The sequence below is a fragment of the Stenella coeruleoalba genome, assembly GCF_951394435.1.
Source record: "Stenella coeruleoalba genome assembly, chromosome: 1".
NCBI classification, from domain to species: domain Eukaryota; kingdom Metazoa; phylum Chordata; class Mammalia; order Artiodactyla; family Delphinidae; genus Stenella; species Stenella coeruleoalba.
Genome location: NC_137169.1, coordinates 161490977 through 161517863, shown reverse-complemented (window position 1 = coordinate 161517863; position 26887 = coordinate 161490977). Strand labels below are relative to the sequence as shown.

The window sequence follows — 26887 nt, the reverse complement described above, 5'->3', positions numbered from 1 at the left end:
ACATTCACAGTACAGTGGGGGAGGAGGGGAGGGACTTGTGGGGAAGCCAAGACCCTCCAGGGCTGCTCCTCAGGCTGAGGGGGGTGCGCAGGGGACCTGGCCTCCCCTTGGCCTCGCCATCCGAGATTCAGCCAAGTGCTGAGGAGACTTTGGGAATAGGACAGGTGTGCTCCACAGGGGTGGGGGCGGGGCCTTCTCTCGGGGCCACGGCCCTAACACTCCCAGTCCCCTGGGGCCTGGGGCTCAGGGCTCGGGATCAAAGTCTATCCCGTCCTGTCCCACCTTCCTGTACCTCAGGCTGCGGTGCTGATCCTTTCTCTGGTGACCGCCCTCTGGGGAGGCCAGGGGCATGGGGAGGCTGGTGCCCAGATAGGGTGGAGCAAGGACAGAGCCACGGGGACCGGGAAGGAGGGGATGAGGGAGGCTGTGCCAGCCCCAGGGAGCTGGCGGCAGCGTCAGGGTGACCCTGCATATCTGGGGACTGTCCTCGGGACCCTGGCCCAGGGCTGGCTTACCAGCGCTCAGGAATGATAAGCGGGAACCACTCTCGGGAAAGGGCGGGGAGGTAGCAGCTTGGGTCAGAGCTCCAAGGGCAGTGCGTGCTCTACCACCTGCCAATTTAAGGCAATCCCATTCGGACTGGGGAGGCGGGCAGGCCCGGCTGAGCTGGCAGGAGTGCAGCTGGCAGGACCAGGCCACCACTGGACTCAACTGGGTGTCCAGCAGCATACGGGGCCTCTGGCGAGGAGTGGGGAATGGGAACAAGTGGGGGATGATGAGAAGAGGGGGTGGGGCTACAACTCTCTGTTGCTCTGGGGACACCCGCCCCTCAGGTGGGGGTGGGCTTTGGCACACATGTTGGCACCCAGGATTCCAGAGTCCCAGACAAGGTGCCATGTTGCTTCCTGCTCTCAGGGGGGGAAAAAGGGTAAAGACGTGTGGGCTCCAAGGGGCCTGAAAGGGACTCGACCAAACTGGTGAGGCAGGCAGGTACCCCGGGTGGGGAGGCATGGTGGTGCCCATGTTCAAGGCATAGCGCTCTGCCCGGCCTCTAGATTCTTCTGTCCATGTGGGCTCCATGCTGGTGTCTGAGCACTTTAGGGTGGGAAAGTGTCTGAGATCGCTCCCTGTCCCCTCACCTCCTCCCAGGGAAGCAGCTCATGCCCAGCCCCAGGGAAGGTGATGGAGGGGTTGGTGTCCAGGCCAAGGCCACTGGGGAGGCATGTGGGAAGAAGGGAGAGGAAACAGCCGTGGCCAGCAGGGCTGCCGAGAGGTCTTCTGGACCGGCCGTTAGCCCTCACTCCTCAGTCCTCCGAGGCCACACGGGCCCCATCCTGCCGCAATTGTGCTCAGTGTGACCTCTCGTCCCTTGGGCCACAGCAGGGTGGGCATAGCTCAGAAGATGCTCTGCCGCCGGCTCTTCCCTCGCCCTGGAGAATGGAAGGAAAGATGTGGGACTGCAGGGAGAAGTCTGGGCCGAAGGTCACCTGAGATCAGGAGGGACGGGCGTCCTCCAGAGCTACTCTGATAGAACCATCAAGAGCACGTGCTTGGGAGCTGGTCAGCCCTGGGTTAAAATCCCATCCCTGCTACTTATCAGCTATGTGAAATTGCACCTTAGCCTCCCAGAGCCTCAGTCTCACTGCCTGTGAAATGGGGAGCATTAACTAATAGTACCAATTTCAAGGGGTATTTTAGGATTAAATGAGATACTGCATAGAAAGCACTTATAATGTCTGAGGCCATCAGCTAGTCTAGAAACGAAGTATAGTTCTCCCAGGATGGAGGCCAGAGAGCTCAGAATTTGCAGAGAGAATGAACCAGGAAAAACGTGCACCTTCCTCAGGGCTACTGTCAGAGACAGCGTTCTGTCTAGGGTGGGGGTTGAGGAGGGAAACGCAGGAGGAGGAAGCCTGGCAAGGAGATAGGGAAACCAGTCCCTTCCCTGCTCCCCACGGGCCCCCGGAAGACAGGCCAATGTCAGGGAGGCCACGCTGATTCCCACGGCAGGAGGGGCTGCTGGGCCCTATCTCTGTTCCTCAAGAGGGTGGAGCCGCCTGTCCTGGCCTCCTCTAATAAGAGGAGGAGGTGGGGGAGGCATGAGCCCCTACCTGGCTGCTGAAAGGCCAGGCCCCGGTAGCCTGGGTCCTTCTGGAGCTGGATCTCCTTCAGGGAGAAGATGGAAGCAGCTGGGGTGAGAGAGAGAAAAGGCCAGGAGAGAGCTGAGTGGAGCTGGTCCTGGTCCTGCTCCTGCAGCCTAAGGCCCCCACACCCATCGAGCACCCCCTTAGTTAGGACTGGCCCAGGAGCACCTAACTGGGCCTTTCGGGCAGCACCTTGGATCCACAGGGTTTCCTCCCCTCGTTGCAAACGAAAACCCAAGGAGGGGCAGCCAGGTTGCTCAGCTAGACCCAGGGCCTCTGGCCTCTTCGTTCCGGCTCCTCCACTCACACCAGCTGCTCCCTTTCTCTGGTTCTGGGGTGGCCCTGCCCCCTTCCCCCAACCTCCCCTACACACTCACTGTCTTCGAGCTGGTGCACACGCTCCCCCAGAGACCGGAAGTAGGGGTGCCTCAGGGCCGCCTCTGCTGACACGCGACTCTTGGATTCGTACTGAAAAGCAGAGGGTGGGGGACTGCAGGGACCCCTCTGGGCAATGCTATTCCCATGCTAAGTTATATGACGAGGAAGGGAAGGGTCAGAGTCTAACCTGAGAAGCCCCTGGGGTCAGCTGCCCACTCAAGCCAAGGCAGTCTCAGAACTCAGGGTCTCAGATCTCCAGCCACCAGGAGAAAACCAGAAGGGGGGCTTTCAGAGAATGATCTCCTCTTGGGATGGAAATACAGATGCTGAAGCATCTAAGATCACAACTTTAATAGTAATATTAACATGTAGTGCTAACAACTACCCTTTATCGTGTGCTTATTCAAGACAGGCACCCTTCTAAGTGTATTCCACAACCTCAATTTATCCTCAAGACCATCTTACAAAATGGGAATGACTCATTCTACTTTGCAGTTGAGGAAACTGAGGCACAGAAAAGCTCTGTAACTTGCCCACAGCTACACAGCTAGGGTCTGAATTGGGGTTTGAGTCGGGAGTGCACCCACTCTTAAGTCTGTGGAAGCCAGCACTCCCCTCGGGCCCAGTGGGTGGAGGGTACATGGGGAACGCCAGCACGCAGGTGGGACGGAGGGCTGGGCAGGGATCTTGGGGCTTCAGCTCGCTGACTGCCTGGCCCTCGTCGGCGTGGGAGCACACTCACCAGGAGGAGGCCGGTCAGGAGGTTGATGCCATCAGTGTCCAACCTGCGGGAGGAAGGAGCTGGCACAAGTCTGGTCTATGGGGGCGGGGTGGGACGGGTGGGGCTCACAGCCACCTCCGGGAGGGACAGCCAGGCCCACAGGCAGAGAGGAGGAGTGGGGAGGAAGGGCTACCTGGGAGCATGACTGATGAGCGGCTGGGGCAGGTACTGGGGGAAGTTGTACGCTCGGAACTCGGACAGGGCCATCACACCAGGCCACGTCTCTTCCGTGGGGGTCCCTGGGGAGATGAGAAGGGGTGGCGAGGGGTGAGAGGCCAGGACCGAGGGCGACTTGGAGGGGTGCAAGGTAGGAGGTGGGGTCATAGAATGACTGAGTCCACCGGGGGCCCCGGGGCCCCCCCGGGCCCCCCCGCCCTGTAGAGATCCGGTGGGAGCTGCTCTTCCCAGTCCGGATATGCGCCCGGGCTGGACAGAGTTCCGGCGCCCCCTAGTGGTGAGAGGGAGGAGCGGCAGGACACTGACCGAGGAGTCGGAAGATGAGGTGCAGCTCCTCCTTGACCGTGGAGCCGGGGAAGAGGGGCCTCCCTGTGGCCATCTCGTAATGGATGCAGCCCACGCCCCTGCAGGGAGCAATGGGCAGGGGCGGCGTTAGGCTGGACCTCCTTGCACCCGCGCTTCCTAGCGCTGCTCCACCACGATGCCCTGCCACGGTGACTCAAATGGGTCATGGCACCGGGGTGGGTGGCCCAGAGCTGCAGAGGCTCCTAGCACAGCACAGCCACCCACTACAGCCTCCCTCTGGGGGCTTCTCAGGGCTCTAGGACGCTTTGATCTCTCCCCTTTCACTCTGTAGGATTTGGGTCTGCATAGCCAGCACCCATGAGGCAGCTCTTCAAGCAGTGTTGTCTCCAACTTCCCATCATGTGCCCCTCTGGAAGACAGAAGTCCACAAATCCACTCTCCAAGGAAACCCCTGGTGTAGGGCGCAGCAGTCATGCATCAGAAAACTGTGTTTTACCTTTAAAGTTCGGCAATCTTTTCCTTCTACACTGAATCATATGTGTGTTAATTTTAAGGAAAAAAGTATCCCTTCTAAATTTTTCAGTAGAACTGATGCTTGGGTAAGATTCATCATATTTACTGTGGGCGCCCTCCTGTGCCCTCTGGTAACCCCCTATGTACCCCTGGGCGAATATTTCAGAAGCACAGCCTAGGAGGGTCTATTTAGAGCCAGGGAAACCCCAATGTAGCTCTGACTTAACTTTATTTTTTGTTTAAATGCATCTTTTATTTATTTTCCCCCTAAACTTGCTTCTCTTTATTTTTTGGCCACACAATGTAGCATGTGGGGTCTTAGTCTGCCCACCAGGGATCGAACCCGCATCCCCTGCATTGGAAGCACAGTCTTAACCACTGGACCACCAGGGAAGCCCTCAATTCTTTAACATCCAGTTCAGCAGGATGCCACATGGCTTTTATTCAAAAGAGATTAGACAGTCCTTCGCAGAGGCCTTTGGGGCAGCAAAAGCGAGTCGCAGGTGCGGAAGCCCCTGCCCCACGCCCCCAACCCCACGCCCAGTCCCACAGCGCTTGCTTACCACATATCGATGGGGGTGGAGTACTCCGTGGACCCCAGCAGCACGTCGGGGGGCCTGTACCACAGGGTCACCACCTCATTGGAGTAGGTCTTCGTGGGCACTGACTTGGCCCGGGCCAGTCCTAGGGACAGACCCGTCACTGAACCACCCCCCCACCCTCGACAGTGCCCACATCCTGAGGAGACTGTGTCAGCTTCCTCCACTACCCCGCCCCAGCCCTGTGGGCTCTGGCCCTCACCGAAGTCAGCCAGCTTCAGCTCCCCTCTCTCGTTGATGAGCAGGTTCTGGGGTTTCAGATCCCGGTGCAGGATCTTGCGGCGGTGGCAGTAGGCAAGGCCCCGGAGCAGCTGGAACATGAAAATCTGGGGGAGGGAAAAGAAAGGAAGCAGTGCAAGGTGGGAGCACGTCCCATGGAGGGGAGGGGGGAAGGGAGGAACCCTGCGCCTCTTCCCCGTGGCTGGGACGGGGATGGGGACAAGACCGGGTGGAGGTGAGGTACTTGGAGAGCTACCTGGTTCTCCTGCCCGCGTGGAAGCCACATCCTGGGCCCCAACCACCCCAGGGAATGCCATCCAGAGGGCAGGGCACCAGGTGTACAGAGGAGGCAGGAGGGTGGGGGAGGAGAGAGTACCCCAGCCGGGGAGCTGGGAGACCCCACACTGGGCCAGGAAGCCTGCCTGTGTGGGGTCCTACGCACACAGAAGAGCTCATTCATCCCTCTGAATTCCCCCGAAGCCTCTCTTCATCCTGGCAGGTAACTCACGCTCCCGTCTGACAGAGCGGGAACCTGACGCTCAGCGTGAGAGCGGGGAGGTCCACACAGAGGCTCTCACCTTGACGTTGTGCATGCTCATGAGGTTTCCACAGTGGTCCAGATACTGCTTCAGGTCACTGTCCTGGAACACAGGCCTGGCTCAGCCCTCACCCTGACCTGACGCCTGGCCAGGCGCCCTTCCCTGGGCAGGGCCCAAGCCGAGGAGTGGGACGGGTCCCTGGCTCTGAGCTGCCCCTACGCCTGGGCCCTTGGGCCATTCCTGAATGGGAGCATCTGAGAACCTGATTCCAGAACAAGGCCTGGGCCACCCCCACCCTCTCCCCCCCACACCCCTACCCCAACTCACCAGGTACTCAAACACCAGAGTGAGGGAGCGCTCCGTGTGGATGAGGTCATGCAGGGTCACAATATTGGCATGTTTCAGGTTCCTCAGTAAAGACACTATGGGGAGACAGGCCTGCCTGTGTCCCTTAGGCCCCATGTGCCCCTCATACCCTCTCCTCCTGGGACCAGCCTCAGGAGTCCCCATTCCAGCAATGGCTCTTGGCCCCCAGGCTGCCACCAGGGCTCAGGCCAGGAACCCCTCCTCTCAGGAGCCCCAAGACTACAGGACCCTAGGATGCTGTACCCTCTCGGATGGCAGTGCAGGGCGCGCCTTCTTCATGTTCCAGCCGGATCTCCTTCAGGGCCACGAGGTTCTCTGTCAGTTTGCTGCGCCCTTTGAAGACTGTGGCATAGGTTCCCTGGGAACAAGAACCCCAGCAGCCCAGCCACATTCAGGCCCCGCTCTCCTCTGTCCAACGTCCTCCTCTTTGTGCCTCTGCTTGGGCCGTGACTTTGGCAGGACCGCCCTTCCCTACCCCCCCACCCCTTCACTGAAATTCTGTTTCTTCCAAAGCCCACTTCTCTGTGAAGCTGTCCCTAACTCCTTCCTGGTCAGAAGGAACTGTCTTTCCTGTAAGCCCCCAGTAGGCAAGGTGTCCCTCTATTATAACACCAGTTTTGTTCTTCCTTATGTTCTGTTGATGTTTACGTGTAGGTCTCCTCTGGGTTCCTGGAAGGAAAGGGCCACATCCTCCTCCTCTCTGTAAACCACGGCCCACCCCCACCCCCGCCTGGAACACAAAGCCCAGCACAGTGTTTACGGAAATAGCTAATAATTACACGGCGCAAAAGCTTACAGTGACCTACTCGGGCCTCACAACACCCTACGAGGTAGAACAATTAGGATCTCCATCTGACAGAGGAAGAAACCAAGGGCACAGAGGGAGGTCACATAGCTCACACCAGGCCACAGAGCTGGTAAATGGAGGAGTTGGGATTTGATCCCAGACAAGAAATATTAGCAGGAAAAAAAAAGACTGGATTCTGCCCCAGAGCCCATCAGCCACCCCATCCCCATGCCCTCCTCCAGGACCTGGGCCCAACTTAACACCTGCCAAAGGCTGGGCCAGACTGCATGGCAAGATCTGTGGGACGGGGGTAGTGTGACCGCAGACTGGGGAAGGCTGGGGAAGCCCCTGTCCCTCCTCCTAGCCATCCCGCCCGGGGGCCTGGAGAAAACCCAACCCAGCCTCTTACCTCCCCCAGTTTGTCCAGTTTCACATAAGTTTCCAGTTTCCCAAAGCCGATATCTGACTGAGAGGGAGAGACATAGGGTCCTGTGAGCTTGAAGGTCCCAGCAGTCCCACATAGAGTACACCTCCTCACCCCCAGCCTCCAGGTGGAAAGGGAATGAGACCCCCAGGGGGTCTGAGGCTAGCAGGGTGAGGGGAGCCCCAAATCCTCCCTCTCCACTTCTCTCTGTCCCTGTGATAAAGGAGGGAGGCCTTGGAAGTGTGAGTTTCTTTCTCCCGTGGCAGTGGTGGGTGCAGAGCCCAGGGTTGTAGTCCTGGGATCACCACAGGCCTTTATCACCTGTCTGTCTCCATCCTGCTCAGAAGCCCCTCAAGGGCAGGAACTGTGCCTTTTTCTCCACTGTACCTTGGGGGTCCAGTTCAGAACCCACCTCGCTACAGCCTCTCTCGTCAGCACACTTGCTCCAGCTCAGTAGTACCCAACCCTTAACAATACGGACTCCTGGGCCCCACCACCCAGAGTTTGATTCTGTAGGTATCTGGACTGGGGACCAGAATCTGTGTTTTGTAGGATACTCCCAGGGAAACCTGATAGGCAGCCAAGACTTGGAAACACGGGCCAGCTGGTTTATTGACCTCACGCCAGTGAAGACTCTGGAACCCAGGGGGGGCTTGGAGCTCAGCTCCAGCACGGGTGGGACTCAACTAGGGAATGGAGGTTGACCAAGAGGACCAGCTGTGGGAATCCTCTCGGCCAGAAGGTGGCGCCAGAGGCCCAGAAACCTCCCTGGAAACTGCTGCAGGCCTCAGCCGGGACAGGCAAAACCAGGACTGAAGTCTTGCAGGGGAGAGGGTGTTCCACCCAGGCGACCTCTGACCCTCTTGGGACTCACCAGGGAGGCACGGCGGGACATTCGGGTGAGCGGTTTGGGCAGGTCTGGGCTCTCCAGCTGCAGCTTCTGGAGGAATTCCTGGGGCAGACGGATGTCCATGGGCAGAGAGAGCCTCTTACTGATGTCCTGCAGTGGCCAGGATGAGACAGGGGCGCCAGTGTTTGCTCCAGGGTAGCCAGGGCTGTGGGACCCTCGCCTCTGGCCCTGGGCCTGGCTTTCCCTGTGAACAACCCCAGCAGGACTGAACCATGGGCTGTGAGGCTTCAAAGATGTGCTGAGACATATATGAACATCCAGGGGTTGCTGTGTGACCTTAGGAGGTGGCGTCCCCTCTCTGGACCAGAGTCACCATCTGTAGAATGAGATTCCTGCAGACACTGCGATTCTGTAAGCACATTTTTCATACACTTGGGCACATGTATGTGGGTCATAAGACCAACAGTCAAATTGTCTCGCCCTTGCTATGTACGAGGAATGTTCAGAGCACGTGGCATATATTCTCATTTAATCTTCTCGATGACCATTTTAACACAAGGAGACTGTGGTACACAGAGGTTGCGTAGCCTGCTCAAGGTCACAGAGCTAATCAATGGCAGAGCCGGGATCTGAACCCATGAAGTCTGGCTCCAAGGCAACCACCTTCCCGGGCATACATCTGTGGATGTGTCGTAGAGCCTGGAGCCCCTCACCTCCATGGAGAAGCGGCGCTGGTTCTGCCGCCGGTACTGCATGCCAGGGGACAGCTGCCCGGGGTCCTCCCCTCTGTCTGCGGGGGAGAAGGTGCTGGACTCTGGCTGGGGGTCTCTACCCAGAGGATGGAGCTGCAGGCCTGAGAGGGAGAGACATCAGCCACCCTCCCTGCCTCTGCCCCGGCATGGGGGTGGGGAGGAGACTTCACTCTGCCCTTCCCCGACCAAGGCCAGCCGTGCTGTGTGTCACGGTGTGTCAGGGAGGGTGGGGAGGGGCGGGGGGGATGCCGGGTGGGGAGGGGTGGGGGAAAGGGCCCCAGACCCCTCACCCTCATTGTGCCGGCTGTGGAGCTGGTTGAACTGCTCTGTGAACTCGACCAAGGACTCCTCGATGGTCTCGGTGCGGGGCACTGACAGGGAGAAGCGGCGCTTAAAGTTCTTCATTTTGTTCATGATCAGCAGGCAGCAGGCTGCAGGGTCCTGGGACAGAAGTGAGAAGAGCAGGTGAGAACACGGCAATGGGTCCGGTCGACACCAGCTTCCCATCAAGCTCTGTCACCCCGCACTCAGGGGCCAGGGTTGCAGCTTCCTAACCCTCTTCCTCCTTGGGAATCTCATCCCCCCAGGATTCCCTGTCCCTGGGGAGATATTCACAGGGAATAAGAAGCACAGCAAAGTACTGCTCATAACAGCAGCTGGATGTGCCAATAGGATCCTGAAGGCCTCCCCAGGGCCAGATGGTAACCTTTCAGCTGCTGGAGGTCTAGAGAGTTCTGGAAGGAGGCCAGGGGTGGCAGGGAAGACACCAGAACCGGGTGGCCCTAGGGCCAGCAGCTCTTTACCAACTTGCACGGAAGAGGCTGAATGTCAACAGCCAGTAAGCCTTACTGACTCATGCCCATAAGCTGAACATAGCTTAGCCTACACCCTTGTAACGCAGTCTGGTCCCAACCCCATTTCATCCTAATATTGACACCTGGGAGTCCCTCTCTGGCTTGTCCTGGGTCCCCAGGAGACAGGAAAAGAGAGGAAAGGGACAAGCTGAGGCCTCTTGATCCCAGCCCCACTGTAGCTGAGGGAGAAGGAGGCAGAGTAGAAATGAGCTGGCCCAGCCCCATTCCCTCCTGCTGAAATACGGGAGGTCAGGAGCAGTTGAATGTCTCGAGGGAAAGACAGAAATTTACCGGGAACAGACAGGGCCCCCAGGGAGGAGAGGCTGAACACTGCTGGCCCCTCCCACACCAGAACCCCAGCAGGCAGGGTGCCTACTGCAGAGAACATGATGCAGGAGAGGGGTGGGCTGCTCTGCTCACTCCAGGCCCCCTCCCCAGCGAGAAGAGGTTCCCTCCCTGCGGCTCCTCTTGCCCCGAGTGAGGGGACACCCGCTGGCCTCCCAATGAGACTTGTGCAACTGCTTCTTCCCATAGACCCTCCCTTCTCTGTTCTGCCCTGAAAACTCAGAGTGGGGCTGTCACGCTTTCCCTTCCCTTTCCCCCCTTCCCCTCCCCTCCCCTCCATGGTTTCATAAGCTTCCAGTGTGGCCACTCCCTCATTTCTACTCTGCCTCCTTCTCCCTCAGCTACAGTGGGGCTGGGATCAAGAGGCCTCACAAGGGCCCCCACCCACGCCTGCCGTGAAGCCATCAGGGCTAGCCCTGTGATGGGAGGGGGCCAGCCTGCACCAAGCATAGCCCATTTCCAGAGGATGCTCTCAGCACTGTCACCGGCCAGTAACCAGTTGCCAAGGCGACCAGGCCCCTCCTGAATCCTGGTTTAAGGGATTATGGGTCAGTAGCATGTTTACTTTGCTTAAGGATCACATCCTTCTGTACTCAGCCAGCCTGGAAAGGGTCCTTTCCCTGGCTACCCCCAAATGCCGCTAAGTTGTGGCCCTCCAGCTCCTCTGAGCCCAGAGACTGGGTATGGCCAGGCACTCCTTCCTCAGGCCGGCACCCCTCAGAGTACCGGCGTTGGGTCTGCACTGCCAGCCGAGCCTGTCTCTGTCAGTGGGCCGTGAAGTCTCCCTCCGTCCGGCTCAACAAATGAAGTACCAAGCATTACACTAGGCACTGGGTTAGTGGTGAGTCAAGCCTGGTCCCTCTTCTCAAGGAACCCAGGGGCTGTGAGGCCTCCTTTGATGAGAAGGTAGCTGAAAGGTCTTCTTCTTCCAGCTTCCTTGCAAAGCCCACCAGCCTGGAACTTTCTTACTTCTCCATCTCCAAGCTCATTCCTGCCAGCCAACCTCAGCCACTCCTCCTGGCTCTGTGTGATGTCCGGGCCTGTCGTCTGCAGGATTCTCATGGACAGGAAGCTCCCAGAGGCTGCCACCCACCTCACTCTTGTGTGCAGCCAGCCGGGGATGGGGGGGGGCATAAGGGGGGCTTCATGACGGTGGCAGCGTGTAGGCTCCAGTGACAGGAGGACCTCGACACGCCCTGCCTGACTCATATTTCCCACACGACAGGAGAGTGGAGATGTCCCCATTGTACAGATGAACTGTTTACAAGTTGGCTGAACACGAGAATCAGCAGGGAGTACTGGGAAACATTCAGATTCCTGGGCTTCGCCCTCAGATTCTGGAACTGAGGCTCTGAGGACGGTGCCTGGGAAAATGCACTTTTAAAAATCATCCCCCATCCCACAAGTTGCATGGGGTGGCCAAAACCAAACACACAAATGAAAAAAAAAAACCCATGCCCAATGATCTGAACACTAGAGCCACGGTTGGGAAGCATCTGAGGTCTAGGTCTGCCCAGGTTTCCAGATTGCACTCGTGTGCTGAGATGAGGAATCCTCGAAGCTGCGGAGGCACAGGAAGGTGGAGGAATGCTGAGTGGAGCAGAAGACCCACCAGAAGGGGAGACAATGTCTGCCCTGCACAAACCAATGCCCCAAGCTCAGTCATGCTCATTCTAGGGGGCGGGGCGACTGGGCACTTGGCTCCCTGAGGTCTGGGCTCTGCCAAGAGGGGCCAGTCACGCCCTCTTCTAAACACAGGCCTCCCCACAAAGCCATCTGGGATTTATGGGATGGCACATAGGGTTTGCGGCTCAGGAATCCACCAGTAGCGGCCATATATCTCATGCCCTTGCATTTGCCTGTAGGGGAGGGAGAGGGGAGCTCATCAAAAGCCTTCTGGGAGGGAGGCCCCCAATCTCTACAAGACAAAGGAGAAGCAGCCTGAACTGCACCTGCCCTCCTTGTTAGCAGCAAGGAGACACCAGTGGGACCAGCAAGCATGTGGACGGTGAAACTGGGGATGGCTCACTTGAGCGGGAATGGGGGACCAAGCAACGCGGACGATGGGAACCAGCTGCTCTGCACCCGGCCTGAGAAGAGACCGAGAGGAAGTGGCTGTCACTGTAGCAGGAGCGATGGCGGTCAGATGTAGGGATGGGCTTCCTGATGGTGGCAGGGGAGCAGGCGGCAAGGGTGGTGACCACGCAGAGAGTGGACGCTGCTCTCGGACGGGGACAATCGGGGCCTTGAACCCGGCAGGGTCCGGGTGTGACAGGGCAGGCTGGGCAGTGAATGGTCTGTTGTTCCCCACCTCAGGACACAAGATGCCTCTGTGACTTCTTTCTTGGGAGAGTCAGTTCCTCAGATTTGAGGGTCAGGGGGGAAGGGCGACAGGAAAAAGGCCTGTTACCTTCGTGCCGTCTGCCCCTCACCCCCATCTGGGGACAGAAGGGCTCAGTGTGACCCGGCCTGAAGCCAGCCCAGGGCTGGGCACAGTGTGGCCTTTGTCCCCAGGGCCAGGGAGCCATCTGGGGCTGTCCCCGTGCAACTGGTGCCAGGGGAAGAGGGAGACGGGCGCCCAAGGACGCTGGCCTGGCCGGGTGGGATGGGGGGATGCTGAAGGAGAAGTCCCCCTCAGGAGCTGCAGGGGTGGGCAGGCAGACCCCCAACCAGGCCTTCCCTCCTGCCCAGGTGAGTCCATAGAGTTCTCGGCCTACCTCCCATCACCTCCTCCTGGGCACACACCAGCCAGCCCAGCAATTCCTGCTGGTGCCAGAGAAGCAGGTAGCTCAGGAGGAAGGAGGAGCCAGACCGAGAGGAAACTGACACTTGCCCCGAGGCCACCGTGCGCCCCGCAAGAAAGGGCTGGACTCCTGGAGTGTTAGCAGGAACGGGCACTCACAGAGCCACCATTCTAATCCTCCCTGGCTCGCCTGTGGAGGACAACGCGGCTCCCAGAGGGGAACTGACTTGCTCAAAATCATGCAGCAATTTCCTGACTGTCGCCAAGTACACAGACTCAAGTGACCACATTGCTCCTTTCTTCTCCTAACTGGAACTCTCCCACCCTGCCCCTCCCTGCGACCTAGGCTGTAAGCGCGGTTTTCTACCTTCCAGGTCTCCTCCACCGCCACCCTGAATTAAAGTCAGACAACCCCAGCTTCCAATCCCGTGCCACCACTAGCAGGCTGATGACGGCGATTCAGTGACACCATCGCTCGTAGCTTTTCATTCAACAATTATTTATTGAACATCTACTATGTGTCACGCACTGTTGTTGACCCTGAGAATCCACTTGTGAACAAAACAGACATTAATCCTGCCCTCATTAATCCTGACCCTCTAAAAGGGGTGGGGAGAGGCAACAAAGAAAATAAGTAAATAAAATATATGGTATGTTAGATGGTGACAAGCGCAACAGAGAAAAATAAAACAGGAAAGAGGGATGGGGTGTGACAGGTGGGATGTTGCAGTTTTAAATAGGGTGTTCAGGAAGTCTTCCCTGAGAAGGTGACATCTTCTGGGAAAAATTCTGAGTAGGCACCGGGGAGGGAGCTAGTCATACAGAATCTGGGGGAAGCATGTCAGCAAGGGAACGGTAGGTGCAAACGTCCTGAGGCAGAAGTGAGTTTGGTACGGTCTGGGAACAGCAGTGTGGCTGGAGAAGAGAGCTGATCATGTTGGGGCCCCTCGGGATTTGGGAGGGTTTGCGGGGATGAGTGATTTGATCCCATTTAGGTTTTAATTGGCTCCCTCTGGCTGCAGCAGGGAGCTCGGTCAGGAGGTGATGGCTGGGCGAAGCGTAGAGCAGTGGAGGTGGGGAGAAGTGGCTGGATTCTGGGTATATTTTGAAAGTGGAGCCAGAGGGATTTGCGGACAGATTGTATATGGTGTGTGAGCAAGGAGTCAAGCAGGACTCTGAAGGGTTTGGCCTGAGCAACTGGAAGGATGGGTGGCCATAGTGGGGATGAGGGATGCTAGGACTGGAGGTCTGGGTTTTAGGCATGTGTTTCATGTCCAGTGGATGTCTGAGTGGGGATGCTGAGCGAGCTGACACAAGGAAGACACCCAGAAAATGTTAGCTCTCTTTTCTCCTTTTCTTTTTCTCTCGACTTCCTGCACAGATGTAAAAATGTACCAGAAAAGAGGCCCATATAAAGCTCACCAAACACATCCCTCACAGACGTTCTTAGAGCCCATAAGGCACTTTGAAGCCTTGGGATGCAAGAGGACCAGGGAACAGGGAACATGGTTGGCAATCAGCAGGCCTGAGCCACCAGATGGAGACGGAAAGGCCAGGTAGGAGGGGTCCCCCCAATTATTGACGCAACTCGGCAAGGCCACGCCGGGCAGGGGACCTGGGCCTCCTAGCTGACTGCTCTTATCCACGGGGCAGGCCAGGCCGGCCCACGGGCCCATCATCCAGGTAGTGCAGAGGTGGCCTGCCGCTCTCCACCCCCTGGACGACCTCTGCCAGGCCCCAGAACTGACACCTGCCTCTAGGCTGGGACACCTGGGCGACCCAGACCGGGAGACCACGGAGGCAGAAAAGGAGATTGACAGAGCATCCAGGGAAGCTGGGCCACAGCCTCCCTCTCACAGAAGTTTGGCTGCAGACTGGTGCAGAGGGAGGAGGGCAGCTTCACTTCCTAACCTCCAGGGAGCCAGGCTCTGAGATTCCTCAGGGAACCCTTATGAGAAGCCCCTTTGCCTTCCTCCTGAATAAAGTCCCATTCACAAGCCTGCAACCCAAGGTCCTTCAAGACCTGCCCCCCCGTTCCTCTCGGGCTCTGCTCTCCCCACTCCCCAGCACAGCATGCAGTTCAGGTCCTGGGTCTTCAGAAGCTTCCCAGAGCCCCTAGGACCGCAGGGAGCCCATCTGATGGGCCTCCCTCACCGGGGGCGCTTTGATTCCAGTGCCTAATGCTGGCCACACACAGCAGGCCTGGCTGGCTGTGTCACCAGCGCATAGAGCACCTACTGCATTCCAGGCACATGTCAGATACTTTTCCAAGTCCCTCTTTTGGCTGTGTTTTCTTTTCTTTTAGCGCTCAGTCTCTGTGAGTTCAGGGACAGGGGAGGAAGGATGTAACTTCCAACTGCCTACTTTCTGAAGCCCAGAAGGTCTGACCCTTGGTCCCAAAGGCTGACCACCAGCTAGGATCCTTATGACATTCTCTGCTGCCCATTTCCTGCCCCCACCTCAGCCACTCAGCCACTCTGGGCCTTTGGGCAGGTTTCAAAACAACTAGAGGCCACGGCTGACCAAGTCTGCAGACGTCATGAGCTGAGACTTCAGAGCCACTCCCTCCTTGCAGGAGAAGTGTGCCTGCAGGGAGCCGGCAGATACCATCTCTTCCTTCATCTTCTAGCTGACCCTGCTTTGCACAGCTTGAGGCTTTAGTTTCCCTTGTTTGCGACAAACCTCAGGAGAAGCCAGTCACCACATGACTGGCTGGAGCTGAGAGGCAGTGGCAGAAGCAGAAGCAGAAGCCCTGGAGCCCTCATCACTCACCTCATTCCGCGAGCTCTTGCCTGGATGAGAGAGGCTGTCAGCCTGGGGCCTTCTGAGTGGTCAGAATCAAGGGGAAAGACAGGCCTGTGGTCACTCTGCCAGCGAACAGATGCTCTGGACACAGGGACAGAGCTCAGAGAAGATTCTCACAGCCCCTGTTGGAATGCGGGAAGCAGGCGGGGAAGGCCTTCCAGGAGCAGGCAGGACTAACCTGCGAGAAGCCGGTCAGGAGGCGAAGCGTCTGGGGCTCAGGGTGGCCCCTGCCCTGGACAAATGCACCACTAGCCTCCACGGCGTCCTACCTGATGCAAAAGTCCCGCAGTGAGGGCCACGTGCTGCCCAGCCCTGCTCTCCAAAATCCTCTGCAGTGTGGAGTCCTGGCAGAAGTCCCAGCTCTCCCACCTACTAGCACTATGACCTGGGAAGACACCCATGCCTCAGTTTCCTTTTCTGCTAAATGGGGATAATGCCTAACCTCCTATCCAATTGCCACTGGCTGCGAGACCTAACTTTCTCAGTTGCTTTCTGATGATGTCACTTCCCTATTTTAAATCCTTCAATATTAACACCACCCTCAGGAAAAAGTCCAAACTCCAGTGGCCAGAAGACTAGGCCTCCTGTGTTTTGACCCCTGTCTCCTCCTGTCTCAGCTCTCACCCCTCCCTGGGGGGTCCAGCTTTATGAAATGTACTTGGCGTTTTCAGGGTAAACCACACTCACGGCCCACATGAACCTTCACTCGGCCTGGGATGCCCTTCCTCGTTTTTCCCTAGGTAAAAACCACTGCCAAGCGCAACTCAAGTGTTGCTTCCCCTGGGAAGCCGCACGCGGCCACCCCTCCTCCCTCGAGGTAAGATGAGATGCTTCCAGAGCGGCCTGTGCACATTCGTAACTAGATGGTGATGTCTTCATGGCAAGAGCATGGTCTCAGGCAGCTCTGCTTCCCCAGCGCCTCACGGTGGAAGGAACCTACCAGGTGCTCAGCCAGTGTTTGTGGAATGAATGAACACATGGCTGAATTAGACGGCAGCCAGTGCACCATAATGACTCGTTCAAGCCTCTTTCCTCTATACACATTTAAACATTAGGGCCATTGAAGACAAAGACCTTCTGGCACCTTGAACCTCCAGAACACTCTGTCTGTCTGTCTGCAGACCCTTCCACTCTCAGGCAGGCCAGGGACCTGTTTCTATGTTTATCTTCTCCTTGTCAGGCCAGCCTCACTCTCAGCAGGTGGGACTTGAGCCCACCGGGATGGCCTGGTCCTGCCCTCTTTCTGGGCACACTAGAGCAAGCCCGGGGGTCCGCCAACCAGCCCTGGACTCTCTGGGACATCTTTCCTCCTCGGTTCTCCTGGCTCTCAGTGGGAACTGGAACCCAGGGACCTGTGGGCCAGGGACAAGGGGAAAGCCAGCAAAGTGTTCCCATCTTCAAGGCTCCAGTCAGGCATGACCTCTTCCTGGACGCCTTCTACGATGCCCCTCATGTCCTCTCTAGCCTGAAACCCTGCTGGCCCAGCCAGGTGGGGGCCCCTCATCTGTGCTCCCACGGCATTCTGGACGTCCCCAAGTAGCACCCTTGGCTCCCTGTACTGTAAATGCTTGCTTGTCTGTTTCCCTAGTTTGCCTGCGGGCTTGTTAAGGGCAAAAATTGGGTCTGACTCATCATTACACCCCCATGTGCCTGACATGGGGCCTGGCACCAAGCAAACCCTCAAATGATCAGTGAGCAAATCTATAAAGCTGAAAATTCCTGGTTCTGGGAGCTGTTTGGAGGTAAGAGGGCTGCCAGGAGACTGTCAGTTGCCCACGGGACTCCAAGCCTCATCTGTAGCCTAGCCCTCCTTCTCCAGCCAACTCTTCCCCATGGTAGTGGGGGGAGCGTGGGCTGGGGCAGAGGGGGCAGCTTCCTGGCCAGCAGCAACTCCCCCAGTGAGGTCTGTGGAGGCCTCAGGGTTGGCAGGTGCCACAGCACAGTGAGGGATGGACAGGGGATGGAAACGATCCTAAAGAGAGGTACCAACTGAACACGCACCGGGCTGGGGCCTCCAGGGCTTGTGGAGAGGGGCTTGGCAGACCTTGGGGCCCTCCTCATGGGCTCCCATCCCCTAGGGGCAGATTTCCAGGGCCTCACAGGTCAGGTGCACTACCCAGGCTCAGACCTTGGCCTCGACCCCTACAGATGACCCCTCCTGACCCCCCTGCCCCATTGGTGTGGGCCCCACATCAGCCCCGCTGATACTCTGTTCTTTTTGGCTTCCTGAGGCTCAAGGAATGAAGCCACATATATCATCTTCTGGTATTTTCTTTTTAGCCTTTTCTGGAGACCCAGCTAAGGCTGGCCTGTAATCTTTGTGGAGGCTCTGGATTTCTAAGTGATATGATGGGACAAGGTGCCCTTCTGTCAGCTCTGGTCCTGGCCGTGCATAACATCCCAGACCAGAGGCTGGAGCAAGGAGCCAGCGCAGGCAAGATCTCTGTCTCCCATGTCTGCTTCCAGACCAGGCCTGCCTCACCTCCCAGACAGAGAAGACCCTTTTCCACTCCTCTTAGCAGCATCCATGAAAGACCCTCAAGGAAGGTCCCTCACCTACTACCCAGTGTTTTTAAAATTCCAGAGTCTGGAACCTCTTCTTAGGTCTTTCTTCCTAAATCCCAATGGAAGCAGCTCACAACCGTTTCCTCTCTGTTTGCTTAAGGACAGATGCTGATGCCCGCCATCCTCTATACAATCAGTAGGGGGAGAAGTAAAGAGCGTCCAGGTCACCTCTCCTTCAGCCTTCCCTTGTCCAGACTGAAGAACCTGTCATGGGATCTTTGTTAACATCTCTTCGTTTTCTCGCCATGCCCAACTTTAGCAACAGAACGGCAGGGGCCTTCAAGCTCTGGCATCCCGGGGGACTGCTCAGTCACATGACAGGGAGGGCAGGAGGGAAGGGTTTCCCAGCACCTCCAGACCACATTTCTATTTATACTGCACTCCCAGGCCTCCACCGCCACCAGTTTGGCCCAACAACGCCAGGCCCACATTCTGGAGGACCCTGGCCAACATTCTCCTGGCCAACAAGCGGGCTTCCTCACACTCAGCATGGCCGCCCTCTCACCAGGCTGGGCCCAGGCGGCCACCTCGGCCTGGACCACCTCCCTGCTCCTCTCTGTCTCCAAGGCCCCCTCTGGGATGCCTCTGAACATCCTGCAGTTGCTCACCTGTTCTTTAAACGTCCCATCAGCGGCACCCACCGCCCAGAGCTCGGGGGTGGCGCTGGTTTCTCCTAGACCCTCTCTCACTTCACAAGTATCCACTCAACCAGGCACTGTCCCAGGCTCTTGGCTTGTCTTCCCCTCCCCCAGCCTTCTGGTTCTCCTGCTTCTTTCTCCCTCCCTTGTCTGGTGGACTTACTTCCTCTACCTGTCCCTGAATGTCAGTGTTCCTGAGAGTTCCCTCTTTGGCCCTTTGTTCCTCCCCATCTACACTCATCCTGGTGACCTCATGCTCTCCTGCGGTGGAAACCACCACCCATGTGCTGATGACTCCCAGATCCACAGCTCTGGCCCCACCAAGCCCCTGAGCCTCACACACACAGGCCCAACTGCCTGCTGGGCATTTCGGTCTAGATCTTCCCCTAGGGTCTGAGATCCTAGAATTACCCCACTGGGCCTAGGACAGTCCCCAAGACAGCAAATAGTTTGAGATGTGTATTTATTGTTTTTTTTGTGTGTGTGTGTGGTACGCGGGCCTCTCACTGTTGTGGCCTCTCCCGTTGCGGAGCACAGGCGCCGGACGCGCAGGCTCAGCAGCCATGGCTCACGGGCCCAGCCGCTCCGCGGCATGTGGGATCTTCCCGGACCGGGGCACGAACCCGTGTCCCCTGCATCGGCAGGTGGACTCTCAACCACTGCGCCACCAGGGAAGCCCTGAGATGTGTATTTAAATGAAAAGGGCATTTGTGTACAACTTGTAAAAGCTGTATGTGTGCTAGATATACATGTGTCATACATGTGCACTATATAAATATATGTAAATACACTGTATACAATCCAGAAGGATAGAAATATGTGTGTGTGTGTATATATACCCCCCCCACATACACACATATATATATTCCAGAAGGATCTAAGTTAAATGCTAACAGTGGTTATATAATAGGGCGGCAGAATTATGCGTGATTTTAATACCTTCTTTTTGCTTATTTGCATCTTCTAATATTTCCATAATGAACATTCACTGCTAATGTTAAAAGAAGTAACGGGGCTTCCCTGGTGGCGCAGTGGTTGGGAGTCCGCCTGCCGATGCAGGGGATGCGGGTTCATGCCCCGGTCGAGGAAGATCCCACATGCCGCAGAGCTGCTGGGCCCGTGAGCCATGGCCGCTGAGCCTGCACGTCCGGAGCCTGTGCTCCACAATGGGAGAGGCCACAGCAGTGAGAGGCCCGCAGACCACAAAAAAAAAAAAAAAAAGAAGTAACGCTTCTTTTTAAATGAAAAAAGATATTTTTAGGTAGATTCCAGAACTATTTAGTGCAAACCTTGGAAGAACTATGGTTTTCTTGAGCAGGGTCGGCAAACTTTTCTGTAAAAGGCCAGACTGTCAGTATTTTAGGCTTTGTGGCCATATGGTCTCTGCCATTACACAGCTCTATCCCCATAAGGGACCCACAGACAAGATGTACATGAATGCGTGGCTGTGTTCCAGTAAACCTTCACTGTGGACACGAAACTTCACATTTTATGTAATTTTCAAGTGTCACAAAATATTACTTTCAACTTTTGAATTTTTCCCCACTACTTAAAACTATAAAAATCATTCTTAGCTCACGGGTCGAGTAATATAGGCTGGATTTGGCCAAGAGGCATGGTTCGCCAAGCCTTGCCCTTGGGCATCAGTGCCTGGATGGCGTTTGAATCCGGTGCCCACTCCTTTGGGAAGTACTTATTTTCCTCTTATCTGACAAGGAGGAGGTCTTCCAGGCCTTTCTCATCCACTGAAGCTGTGGCAAGGACCAGCTGCCCTGGCCTCAGCTGGGGGAAGGCCCTGTGCTGCAGAGTTTGGGGGATCAGAGGCAGAGTCCCTCCTGGGGTCTCCGAGCACAGCTCACCTTGCCAGCAGGATTGGCAAAAGCTGGAACCACAAACCAGCCATCCTGGACGGAGCTCTAGAAATCCCCTAGTCTGTGTCCTTGTTTTTCGGGTGAAGAACGGAAGACTCAGAAAGGGGAGCGAGCTGCCCAAGGCCACTGGGTTGATGGGGCAGAGCCGAGACTAGAACTGAGGGCTCGTGACTTTGAGTTCCATGCCCCTTCTGCTCCCCCAGGGTTGGAAAGGATGGCAAGGACCTGGCCGGAGACGGCGTTCTCCGCACCGGGCACCATTATCAGGGAAATCAGCAGCCCACTGGAGGGCTGCCTTGCACAGGGAAGGAGCCAGGCAGGTCTGGCGTCAGCCCAGAATGTGGCACCCAGCCCAGCCGTGGCAAGGGGTGCTGCCAGCTGGGCTCCGTGCCAGGAACAGGGAGGGGCTCAGGGCCCCCTTTCCCGGCCTCAGCCTATGCCCTGCTAGCAGAGGGGGTCTAGAGACCCAGCACCGCTGATGTCATGAGTGTGATGCCCTCCAGTGCAAGACCTACCATCTACCTGCTTCCAGGCACTGGATCCTGCCAGGATGTGGGGAAGGACAGCCATGTCCCCTCCTGGGCCTGGTCACCCAGCAAGAATCTCCTTTGCTGGGTGGCTAGGGCCAGAGGAGAGAAGGAGCCCCAGTTCCTGAGGGGATCCCCAAAGGCAGGAAAGGGGAGGCTCCTTTAGGGGAGCAAGGTGTGAGGACAAAAATCATTCTGGAACTTTGCCAGAGCTTCCCACAATAATGATAAAATGGAGAGGGCGCTCAGGGTAAGGGAGGGTAGAAATGCTTTAAGAACAGAGTTTCCTGCCCAACTGAGGGCCTGAGCCCTGGTTTCTACAGGGATCAAGGAGAGGCCAGGGTCCTGAGAACTGCCAAATGTGGCCACTAAATCCATCTGCCACCACCCTGGATAATGACACCAGGCAGGGCAAAATTCAAGGAATATTGTGGACATTATCTCATTGGAATCTCACAACCATATGAGGTAATACTATTACTCTCTCCATTTTCTAAATGAGGAAACTGAAACTTGGGTGAGCAAGTTCCTCCACCTAAGGCAACCACTTACTGAGCGACAGCGGCAGGATCTGCACTGACCCTGGAGTCCATACACTGCCCCCACCCACGGTGAGCAGGAGACACACACTCCACACACAAAAATGATGAATGAGGGGCTGCCCTGGTGGCGCAGTGGTTGAGAGTCCGCCTGCCGATGCAGGGGACACGGGTTCGTGCCCCGGTCCGGGAAGATCCCACATGCCGCGGAGCGGCTGGGCCCGTGAGCCATGGCCGCTGAGCCTGCGCGTCCGGAGCCTGTGCTCCGCAACGGGAGAGGCCACAGCGGTGAGAGGCCTGCGTACCGCAAAAAAAAAAAAACAAAAAAAAAAACCTTGATGAACGTACCAGCTGGCCATTGTCGGGTCATGCTGTCTATACTGACCCCTCTATTTCCAGGGAAGACTTTATAATGTTTGAAGGGTGGGGTGGGAACACAGGGTAAAACCACTATCCAGAGTTCCAAGAAAGTGGGTCTCACCACTGTCCCTTCAAAAGTTTGGGCCAATGTCTCCAAGACCAGGGTGTCCTGTCTCACCAGGGTAATTCATGCTGTCAGGAAGCCTCAAGACCCTTTTCAGTTCAAAGGCAATTCTCACACCCGCCTCCTCATTGCTCCTCCTCTGCAGACAGAACCGTGGAGATTTCAGGAACAGATGCGCTCTCCTTCAGACAGGAGGTCTGGCTGAGATGCGCCTACAGCTTTCCCTCTTCCTGATCTGCTGCTGCGCCACTGGCCAGCTCCTGCCAGGCCCAGCCACTGGCTCTGTCATGATCCTGGGTCCCAGACTCTCTGCCTGAGCTGCCAGGAGTCCAGCCTCAGAGCTGGGTTCCGTGTGTGCGCACATATGCGCTGTGGGGACCAGGACAAGACCTCGGTTTGCTCCCACCCCCTGGAGATGGGAAAATGCCTACTCAGCAGCTAATGCCAGGAGGGCGAAGGGTCCAGGGTGGACGGGGGAAGAGGAATGTGACTCACACCCTACAGGGTGAAGCTAATCAGGTGAGTCTGGATCCAGGCCAGCCACTCCCTCCTAGACAACAGAGCAGAACAGGGACTGCAATTAATTAAGTACTGGGGGAGGGTCTTCTTACCCCAGGGAAAGGAGGCCCTGCCAGAGGCCCTCAGAGAAGGGAGCTGTTGGGTTTCCAGGTCCCAGTGCCTACCTCACTCATCCTAGAAACTGGGATAGAGGGTAAGGTACAGTCCCACAGCACAGACTCCTGGTCCTCTCCTGGCAGGTTCTCATCCAATTGGTATCCCACCCCACCCGCCATTCTCTTACACAGAGCCCTCTTCCCCAACCTGGAGGAACAGGAAAGATACTCTCTAAGGGTCCGGCCTGACGGGATTAAGAAAACCTGCCTCCGTCTCTACCGAAAGCCAGGCACAGTGTGATAACTAGGAATTCCCTTCCAAATAACAAATACAGCTACCGGTTATTTAGCATTTGCCGTGTGCCAATGCATTACTTCATTTAATTCACGCAACAAACCTCCTTATTATGATCCCCATTTCACAGATGAGGAAACTGAGGCTGGGAGAAGCTCAAGAGTTTGCTGGGGAGAGAGAAGTCACACAGCTGGTATTGATACTTGCAGGAGCTGGGCTGGCCCTCTCCTTTAGGCCTCAAACTCAGGGAAGGAAAGAAGAAATCCACGGAGGGATGGATGGAGATGCTGGACAAAAGTTCAAAACAGGGTGAGCCCAGAAAGTAGAGGCACAGCTGGAGTAGGAGCTGGGAGAAGCCAAGCGAGGCTCTGCCTACAGTATGGGGCTTGTCTGCGTGGGCACAGGAAGGCCAGCTTGGCAGAGGACAGTCTGGGTCTGTCGAGAAAACAAATGCAGCCATAAAGGCAGCTTCATCTCCTCAAGGCCCGATGGGAAGGCTTCCAAGGCAGGCAGCTCGACCAGTCCCATGAGATCTTAGACCAAAAACCCACTTGCTCCTCAGACCAGGTACCCTCTCTCCTGCGATCCATGGAGAAGCTGGGTTCTGCCTGGCACAGGATAAGGGGGAGCCTCCTTACTCACAGCACCAGCCCCATCCTTGCTTCTCCAAGGACTGCTATAGAATCAGACAACTCCAGAGTAGGCTGGCATCTCCCTTGACGGGGCAGGAACTAAGAGCCAGGGGGCTTGAGGTCAGATGAAGTGGGCTGGATCCCACCTTTGTGGATTTCGGGAAGGTTGGTATCTCAGAGTCTTTGTTTCCTCACCATAAAATGAAGATGATAATACCTACTTCATAAAGCTGTGTGGCACACTACTTGGCACCCAATCAATAATAAATGCCCAGTCAAAACTAAAATCAAAAACTGGTAGCCACTGAGGCATTCAGAAATCGGATGCAACTTACTGAAGTCTACTCTGGCTCCGGAAACCCCAGTAAGTTTGGGAAGAATGAAGGCTCCTGGTGGGGCGTGGGCAGCCAGCGGGGAGAGTCCCAGTGGGCAATGGGGTTGCAGGGCTGGGGGGAGGTCAGCCTCACAGGCTCATCAGCTGCACAGGAGGTTGACTGGGGCAGGGTAACCCGAGACAGTAGCTCTGCTGTAGCAAGGTGACCCTCTCTCCAGAACACCTTCAAGATGCAGACCCAAACCCAGGAGCCAGTGTTGCCTGGGACCATCTTCGCCTTCCCCCAACCCTAAGCGAGGTGGTCCCAGCGCCCTGGCCAAGGCAGAGGAAAGGTAGGGGATCTCCGAGGACATTTCTGTCAGCCAGACATTCCAGGCATCCTCGTCCTCGAGGATTCTACTCCCTCAGTCCAGTGTCCGGGAATGTGCTGTGTGCCCATGCCCAGTGGAAAACGTCACACGAACATGCCGAATCTCAGCGGGCGCTGACACAGGAGGGGCAGGCTGGTGGTGTCAGTGAGTCACAGGGCCCAGGACACAGTTGGGGAACTGCTGAGGGCTGGGCTGGGGGTGGGGCTGAGGTTCTGGGAAGCTGACCCCCACTCCTCACAGCCTCAACTCTCCCACCCTAGCTGTCAGGAAGGGGCTCAGAGAGAATGAGAAAGAGGTCACTGGTGCCTAGCAGGGTGTTCACCCCAAGCACAGAAGATCAGTTACTGTCTCAACAACCGGACTCCCACCACAAGGCCTGCAGACAGCTCCAGAAACCCCCTGCCCCTAACAGGGAGAGAACAGAGGCCTCCAGCAAGGCGGACCTCAGATTTCTGATTCCTGATCATCTCCCCTGAGACAGAAGAATCCTCAAGCCACATCTCCCAACAGGCCACCCACCCTTTCCCACCGCTGCGTTAACCCTTTGCCCGCTGCTGCTGGGTGGGGAGGTGGTACTGCCCCTTTGGGCTCCCGGGTGGGCAGGGAGAGAAGAGGCACAGTAAACCCCAGAGGCCCCCACTCAGCCCCCCACACACCCCTCAGCGCTGGAACCTGCAGGGCTTCACGTGTCCTGTCCTTCCACCTTCACCCCAGGGCCCTGGCCTCCCACCCAGCCACAGCCTGCCTCTCTGGAAAGTTCACCGGAGCCCAGAAAGGCCTTCAAGGCGGGATGTGGTCCCACACTGGCGGATTCTCCCGTTATCGGAGACTCCTGACGCTTGCCCTTCCCACAAGGAAGGGAACTGAGAAAGCGCCTGGTTCCCGATGGGGTGGAAAACTTTGCTTCCTAGGAGCCTGGGGGCCAAAGTGAGTACCGGCAGAGACTCCCGGGAGTGGGGGGGTGGGGTGGGGTGGGCGGAGGATCTGAGAAGGCAAAACAGTCCTCCCTCCTAAGCACCTGGAACCGGGGACTGGCCTTTGCAGGGCATCGCCCACCCCCTAACAGTCTTGTCCATTCGCCTCGTGATCTCGGACCTCTCCAATGTCGCTCCGGTATTTCCCTCCAACCTCTCTCCCCAGGGCAAAAGCAGAACGGCGCCTTTAAGAGCCGCTCCGCTTACCTTTGCTTCGTTCACCCGGCGCCGCGGTGCCCCCTCCTCCGACCTCCCCTTCCTCCCCCGGCACGCCGCCCGCCCAACCGGCCGGACACAGCGCGCCGCCCGCGGGACTCACCGCGCGTGTCCTGGGGTCCGCGGCGCGCCAGCTCCAGCCCGCGACGGCCGGGGTGCGGCGGGTCTGGGCGTCGTGCCCTGCGCCCTGCTGGGGTCCCTGCCCGGGCTCGGGGCGGCTTCCCCAGCTCCGGAAAGGTGAGCGGCTCCCCAGAGAAGCTGCAACCTGAGCTAGAAGAGGAGGAGGAGGAGGGAGAAGGGGAGGGGAAGGGAAGGGGTGGAGGAAGGTGGGGAAGAGGAGGGAGGGGGAGGAGGAAGAGGAAGGGAAGAGCCCGGCCCCCGCCAGAGTTTTTCACACGTACAAGTTGACTCCTCCCCCGTCCCTCCCGCCCTGCCCACTGCCGCTGCCAATCCCCAGGGCTCCCTCTGCCCGGGTGCCCACCCCTTTCTCCCACTCTGGGAACCAGGGTCCAAGTGCCTCTTCCGGTTTCGTTCCTAGGCCTGGCTTCTACCAGCCCTGTGGGACTGGCCCTGAGAGCCTACACTAGGGGATGAGGCCCTCCGGACTCACCCAGGACTGGGGCCAGGGCACGGGGTGATTTGCTGAGTGTCCACCCCTAGGTGTAGCCCTTCCAACCTTCTGAGTCTGAACCTGGATCCCAGCACCTGGCACCGCAGGAGCTAATGTACATGGCCAGGTCCTGTTGGTCATTTTCGCCCTTAGAGTTCTTGACAACAGTATTCCTGGCAGGGCTGTCCCTCTGTCCTGTCCAGTGGAACTTGTCACTTACCTTTAGGTAAGTAAAGGTAATCATCACTCCCACTTCCTCCCCTGATGAGGAATGCAGCTTGTCCTTTTGGAATTAAACCCCGCAGGCCAACTGAGAATCATCTAAGAAGCCTTACAGAATAGCTAGTTCTAGTCCAGATTTCATTTTAGAGAAGGAGAAACTGAGACCCAGAAAGGATATTGGATTGGCCCAAAGCCCCACAAGGTTAGTGGCAAGCCATGATTAGGATCCAGGCCAGTGGCCTCTCCTCCTCTCCCTCCACCATCAGACTTCAGGGATCGAAGGAAACTGGGATGGAATGAAGCGGCCCCATCTGGGCCCCTCCCAGCCCTGCTTCCTCCTGAAGAAGAGTTGGGCACCAAATCAGGGGCGTCTGTGGCCTCTGCCCTGCCGGTGGACGTGGCCTCCGCAGTCT

The 26887-nt window shown here is 57.2% G+C and overlaps 1 protein-coding gene across 2 annotated transcripts; it reads right to left on the bottom strand.

The window, feature by feature from the left end:
- CDK18 (cyclin dependent kinase 18) lies at positions 1-25942 on the bottom strand. 2 transcript variants are annotated; one of them, XM_079900116.1, is made up of 16 exons: positions 25746-25942; positions 9126-9276; positions 8797-8936; positions 8108-8233; positions 7219-7275; positions 6266-6380; positions 5984-6078; positions 5696-5758; positions 5101-5224; positions 4863-4983; positions 3787-3884; positions 3437-3542; positions 3265-3307; positions 2522-2612; positions 2112-2189; positions 1-1430 (listed from the first exon to the last, which is right to left on the bottom strand). In XM_079900116.1, exons 2-16 carry the CDS (start codon positions 9247-9249, stop codon positions 1396-1398), a joined length of 1416 nt encoding a protein of 471 aa, XP_079756242.1. In that variant the 5' UTR covers positions 9250-9276; positions 25746-25942; the 3' UTR covers positions 1-1395. The 2 variants fall into 2 exon arrangements, with proteins under 2 accessions (XP_079756242.1, XP_079756243.1); XM_079900117.1 differs by lacking the exons at positions 8797-8936; positions 25746-25942 and having other exon boundaries at positions 9126-9225.
- Between the last annotated feature and the right edge of the window lie 945 nt (positions 25943-26887).